Here is a 7,268-nt window from a genome sequence, read left to right as displayed (position 1 = left end):
CAGGCAGCATCTGCATCACAACAGTATAAACTATGGAAACACCTTACAGTCTGTTTTTTCCTACAAACTTTGCACATTGGTGTACACATGCGGGGGAATTTTAACTGGAAAATGTTAGGGTCTGCCATTGCTTTGATCCATCAGTATGTGCTAGAGGCTGAGGGTGTAGAGGAGGATAAAGTTGACAACTGCCACAGACTGAGAAGGAGAAGAGTGTTCAGACCCAGGGTAACTTACCAGAGGCTACATGATCTGGAGATAGTAGAGCACTACAGAGTGGACAGAGACATACTTCAGCAAATCACAGAGCTTTGCCGGCCTCAACTCAGACCTAGAGCCAACGGAGGGGAACCCATCCCAGTGGATACCAAGAAGTCTTGGTGTAGCCTTAAGAATTCTAGCTACAGGTACTTTCCAATGACCTACTGGGGACATCACAGGGGTCTCACAGTCATCTGCATCCAGGGTACTCCACCAGTACCTGAATGTCATGCTAACACATGCCGGTGAGCACATTTACTTCCCCAACACCCATGAGGAGAGGACCAGCAATATGGATCTCTTCCACCATGTAACAGAATACCCGGAGAAACTGGGTGCTATAGACTGCACCCACATCCACATCAAAGCACCACCCAGTGAGCAGGGTAGGGTCTACATAATCCGCAAGGGATTCCCCTCCATCAACTGCCAAGTTGTGTGCAATGTCCAGGGCATTATCATGAATGTGTGTGCTGGCAGCCCTGGAAGCTATCACGACTCCCACATCTGGCAATCACCACAGCTGTACCAGGCATTTGCCAGAGGGGGCATCCCATATGGCCATCTGGTGGGGGATGCTGGCTATGCACTGGAGCCATGGATGATGACACTCATCAGAAATGCACATACACCCACACAAGAATGCCATAATGAGGCGCATGCACAAACCAGAATCATTATAGAGTATGTGTTTGGGATGTTCAAGTCACGGTTCCACTGCCTTGACATATCTGGTGGAGCCTTGCAATACTTTCCAGCCACATGTGCACACATGTTCATAATATGTTTCATGCTGCACAATATGATCTTGTGCAAACAGCTGCAACAGGAACAGCACGGGGAAACACCACACAGCCCACCACCAATGCCAAGGTCTCCACAGGCACAGAGGGACTCAGAGGAGGAGGAGGCCCCTGTGCCTTCTCCTGTAGACAGATGGAGGTGTGCGCAGTATGCTCAGGCCTTGGCAAAAAGGCAACACATAGCACACACACTGTCACTGTAGGGAACCCAGGGACTGACACCTCTCCCTGACTCACACACACAGTAAAATGGATGACACACACATCACATTAGCTGTAACTTACCATGTATAGGCAGTCTACTGTGTGCATCCAGCATAGGCAGCCCTCAAGCACTGTCCTCACAACTGTGGCAAGCACAAGGTAAGCCAGTCTTCTTAACAATAAATTAATGGATTAGTATATGTTGCTAGCATATCTATTGTAATGCTGCATGCATGCAAGGGAATGGGGTGGCCTACTGGGATAGCAGCACACAACTGACAGGTATGTGGGACACAAGGAAATGTCTGGCCAAAACTGGCCTCCATGCACTATGCAGTAGTACCCAAGGTGGAAAATCCCACTGTAGTATATGTGTGAGGATAACTAACTGGGGGGGTCATAGGTCACAGGCATGGATGTCAGTGTGGGGGTCCCATACCCACCCCTCACACCCACACAGCAAGTCAGCTGTAGAAAAACACAGAGAAATGTCTGGTAAAGGCACACAAATGGTGGCAATGTTGAATTAATCCCCTTCAGACTCACACAGTGATAGCACAGCAGGACCTGCATTGCCGTAAGGCTGTGAAGGGTAAGACGTCTGAAACTGAAATGTATGCCATTACAATCTGACCTGTGCTCTTTACTGATATGCCTGTAGTCCCTGAGACAGGGCACAACAGTATGGTAAATGGAACCAAAATGTAAAGCAAATATCAGCATAGTCTGTGCAAATTATATACCCACACAAATGCAGTAACATGTATGTTTGCATGGAAATAGCAGCATAGCACACATTTGCAGGGCTGTACCAATACACATGAAAACATGTTGCCTGCCCACAATACGCAGGATCAATGAGCTATGTGTGTGTGTGGTTAATACTGTCAGGATCTGGCCAGCACGTCCACCTGGCAGTTGCCTCATAGTGCCCTAGGTACAGTGCTGTCTTTGACTAGGCCATGTGCAGATAACTGCAGTGCCAACTGTTATGCATGTCAGTGACACCCACTGCTCTGCCACTGACATACCTGGAAGTCACAGTGCTATGTGGAATATACTACACATATAAGGGACATCTTGAAGGATGTGCAGCTGAGGTGTCAAGGCTTTTGTGAATATAAGTGCTTTTTGGTACTGCTGCCAGTGGTTATTCTCAATAATCCTTTTTTCTTTTGTTTGCTTTTACATATAATGGACAAGCCTGCACAGTAGAATGCACTCTGTACCCACACCCATGACTCCCAACCTCTGACAGCAAGATGTTTGGACAAGGGCAGAAATAAAATTGGAACAAAGGCACAATGATAGGCATGTGTTGTAAATATCGCCCTTACATAGTGAGAAAGTTGGTAGGGTGAGGGGTTTACAGTAGTGGGAATTGTCTGAATGTTATGTAGTCTGAAATAGTAATGTCTGTCATTATTTTGTAACATCACTCTTCAATTATATGTAACTAACTTGCCATAAAAACACAAGTTTACATAGACAGGATGAAACTTCTAGCCAAACACCTGGACAACCTGCAAAAAAATGTATAGGTGAGAGGTATGCCCACACAAGGATATGACATCTCAGGTTAGAAAGATACCACACAAGCAGGAGATCCCCAGCCAGTATATCACCAGGTTGCTGGACTGTTTATAACAGCATGGCATTACTCAACTGGCTGTAGTCACACCTCACAAATGGCCTTGTTGGGCAAGAATGTACATAGCTGCCCTCATAATATTGGTCTATGCATCATACAACCAGTATTCCTCTGGTAAAGTACTGTGATGATCTGAGGATGTCTGACACTAGGTAATGACACAATACATTGCAATGTCAGACTACAGTATGTCAGAAAATGCTAAACAAACCCAGTACCATGAGGTAAGTCCTGTGTACTACTGAGAAATATGGCTGTAGCACACAAAACCCTGGACTGGAGTACACCTATCTCTGGAATGGACTCCCACTCTAACTATAGAAGGTCACACTGGAATCACAAGACATGTTGGAACCCACATTGGAATATATGACTGTATTGTGTATATATGTCTGTGCATACAAACAGCTATGTACATCTCAACTGTACCCCCCCCACACACACACACATCAGACAGGATTACCCTCAGCTAGCTGTACATGGCCCATATTTGATATATCTGCATCTGTTACATGACATACACACACACATATATATATGGGTGACAGATAACATATGTCAAACATACACACACATAGATGTGGGGAAGTGAGAGATAGACAATGATATAGACAGAGACACAGGGGGACACAGACAGAGTGAGTCACACACACAGAGTCTAAATGGCATACAGTGATATCCTGCTGTGGACAGTGACATACCAGTTGTAAACAGTTGTACGTGCCAGCATAAAAGGTCACCCCATTGTGTAACAGTACTGAGGCTGGGTTTATAATATCATATCACCTGCCTGTGTGTGTTTGTGAGTGAATATCATATGCTGTGTGAGTTGTACCATTTTGAGTTGTGTACCACCCTGTACAATTTACATCACCCTATTTTAGCAGTCCTGCTGATGTCAGTCATCTTTGCAGATACCTTTGGGCAGCCCTATGAGCTGTGTGGCACTTGCGATATCTGTGTACTACTATAGTGCAGCAAACTAGTTAAGTAGGGGTTCTAATCTCAGTTCTGGCAAATATAAAAGTGTGTGTGTGTGTGTGTGTGTGTGTGTGTGTGTGTGTGTGTGTGTGTGTGTGTGTCTGTGTGTGTGTGTGTGTGTGTGTGTGTGTGTGTGTGTGCATGTGTGTTTAGGTTAATGATTTTGAGGCCATTACACCCAGTACACTTCTCATTGCCCTACTTTAGCAGTCTTGGTGATGTCAGTCACCTTTACAGATACCTTTGGGCAGCCGTCAGCCCTATAAGCTCTGTGGCACTTGTGATATCTGGGTACTACTGTAGTGCAACAAACTAGTTAGGTAGGGATTCTAATCTCAGTCTTGGAAAATGTGTGTGTGAGTGTATTTTTTTTGTATGTGTGTATATCTGTGTGTATTTGTGTTTGTATGTGTGTATATCTGTAGGTTACAGTATTTTGTGGCCATCCACAACCAGTTCATCTCCAATTGCCATACTTTACAAGGGCTGCTGATGTCCCTCATCTTAGAAGTAACTTGGGATGCCCTTCATCCTATAAGCTCCGTGACATTTGTGATAAATGCATAACACTATAGTAGCAATAACTAGATAGGTAGGGGTTGAATCTCAGGCCTGGCAAATGTGTGTGTGTGTGTGTGTGTGTGTGTGTGTGTGTGTGTGTGTGTGTGTGTGTGTGTGTGTGTGTGTGTGTGTGTGTGTGTGTGTGTGTGTGTGTGTGTGTGTGTGTGTGGTTGTGAACCATATCCATTGGGGGGTGGGTTTTACAATCTTTTAGTGTGGTCCGCCCAGTACATGTCCCAATGTCCATTGTACAGGGCCTGTTGTCAACCACAGTAGAGGTAGCTGTAGACACTCTGCAGCCCTATAGGATGCATGCTATGTGAAATAAATATGTAACAGTATGGTATCAAAAACAAGATAGGTGGGGCTTCTAATCCTTTGATACCATTCCCCACTCAGGAATCATAGACAAACACACTCAGCTAGGCATCAACCCCTATGTCACTAGGTGGGTTGCAAACTGGTTCATGGATGGAACCCACAGTGTGAAGGCAGTGTACTCCATGTCAGACTTCTGACAAGTCACGAGTGGAGTACCACAGGATCTGGACCTGGTTCCTCCCATGTACAGTATGTATGCCTCTGACATCGGGCCCAACACAAACGGACTCTGGGTGACAATGTTTGCAGACAACTGCAAGGTTGTCGCTATGTTTACATCCCCAAATTATGTTGGCATCCTTCATACAGTCCCCACTGAGACCTACGACTGTTGCCTGAACACTGGCCTTAGGCTCAATGGCAAGGAATGCTTCTCCATCCCCTCTGCAATCAATGTGGTTTCCATGAGTTACCACATCGCTGGTAGTCTACTTGACACAGCAGTTGTGATAAGAGGCCTGGGAATACAGGTTGACAGTGACCTCTCTTAGGACCACCACATGGCCACTGTGGACAGAAAGTCCGTCTATGTGGCACATCTCATAACTAAGGGTGTTGCATCCAGGAAGGAAGAGGTCAATGCCTCCCTCTACTCTCCCCTCATTAGGCCAAACATCAAGTACAATGGCCTATTTGTCATGTACCTCACTAGACACCTGCAACAACTGGGGAGGCTGTAAATGTACCTCACAAATAGGACTCTAGGCCTTAAACAACTGTGCTATATGGACAGAGTCCAATACCTCCAAGTATTCTCGGTCACATCTTGGCTACTTACATGCAATCTTTGCTTGACTGACAAAGCCATGTCTGCCCAGCCCTGTTAGGAATGCCACATCTAGTGAAATCCTAATCTGTCTGCACCACATGCCATGGAGACCACAACCTCATTACCACAATCAACAGAACATGCTGGGGGGCAGGTCCATGACCCAGAGACTGGCCACGTTATGGACTGAACAATTTAAATAACACAATTAATTATGACATCAAAGCACAAATACAACCCCTAAAAAACATTTAAAGAAATATATACAATACATGAGAATGCGAAATAAATAAAAACATTTATATCACTGTCAATATTTTTATCTGGTCAAAGATTTTAATTTTAAGACACATTTTAAAGAACAACTATCATTTATGCCAGGGAAGGAAAAAGCATTAGTCTTCAATTGCCAAAATAATTCCCTCTTCTCAAGTCTTAATGACCACAGTCCCCCCTAGGGCTAACCTTTACTTTTTAACAATAGTGTAGTGAAAGCAGTATGGGGTGGAGCCTGAATGGCTAACTGAAGGCAGCACTTTTTGGAGCTCCATAAACTAGTACTAAAATCAGGAAATTATATATATTTTTTTTAACAAAAGCACTACAAGTAATTAGTTAATAGTCTAAAGTAACCAATTACAAGTTTTGGTGGATTTGTACAAGAAATTTCCTGTCAAATTATTCAAGAGTCTATATACAGTAATTGGAGAGATGAGTAACCTGAAGAATTATCATTCTGATCTGACACTAAAAAACTAACTACAGCTGGTGACTACTACATTACAAGAATTATCAATGAAAATGGATGACTTCAAGGTTAATCTACAGAATCTAAAAGAGAACACACAAAAACAAACTGAGGTCTTCAAAGAAGTACTTCAGCAACATCAGTCAAAGATAAAAAACATTGAAGCTTCTTTGTTAGACATTGATGGAAGGCTTAGAGAAGAGGAAACACAAACAGAGTTTCTCCTGAAGCAAAATACCTGGCTCTCCAATAAAGTAGATGGCCTAGAAAATAGGGAAAGAAGGTCAAACATCAGGATTTTCAGTTTACCTGAGAAAACAGAAGGAGGGGACATTATATCTTTCTTAAATTCATGGATTCCAGAGATTCTAGATCTTAAAGAAGGCTTTTAATTTGGTATAAAAAGGGCACGTCGTGCTTTGGGAAATAAAACTTCAGTATCAACCTCATCATCATCCTCTGTGTCACCAAGATCAATTAGAATACATTTTTTATCTTTCATGGACAAAGAACTGGTATTTAAAACAGCATGGATGAAAAGTCCTATTAAATACAATCAGAATCTAATAAGATATGATAATGATTACTCCACTAAAGTGCTGGAACAGAGAAAAAAGGTATGACCACTAATAAAAACTCTAAAACAGAACAATATTAAAGCTCAATTAGCCTTCCCTGCAAAAATAAAAATACTCCACCTAAGTCAGATGAGAACCTTCAACACTCTGGAAGAAGCCATACAATTCATCAAAAACAATAGCATCATAACTATCTCCGTAGATATGGCATGGGCATCCCCATCCATGAAGAGAACCACTGATAAAAATGGCTGGACTGATGTTAAAAAGAAGAAGCAGAAAACTGAATCTAAAGTACCAACATCTGTGAAATCTCTCAAAGTATCAACTG

The 7,268-nt window shown here is 43.3% G+C and overlaps 1 protein-coding gene across 1 annotated transcript in view; it reads right to left on the bottom strand.

The window, feature by feature from the left end:
- Positions 1-6,747: 6,747 nt before the first annotated feature.
- The window catches only part of LOC122794957 (claudin-7-B-like), a 103,361-nt gene continuing 102,840 nt past the window's right edge, over positions 6,748-7,268 (bottom strand). The window contains exon 3 of the mRNA XM_044063552.1: positions 6,748-6,902. Coding sequence (XP_043919487.1) covers positions 6,748-6,902 — 155 coding nt within the window. The remainder of the gene's footprint in view (positions 6,903-7,268) is intronic.

Source organism: Protopterus annectens, chromosome 2.part1 (assembly GCF_019279795.1).
Source record: "Protopterus annectens isolate FY-2018-M chromosome 2.part1, PAN1.0, whole genome shotgun sequence".
NCBI lineage: Eukaryota > Metazoa > Chordata > Ceratodontiformes > Protopteridae > Protopterus > Protopterus annectens.
Note: the sequence above shows the minus strand (reverse complement) of the source record. Positions and strands in the feature narration are given on the sequence as shown.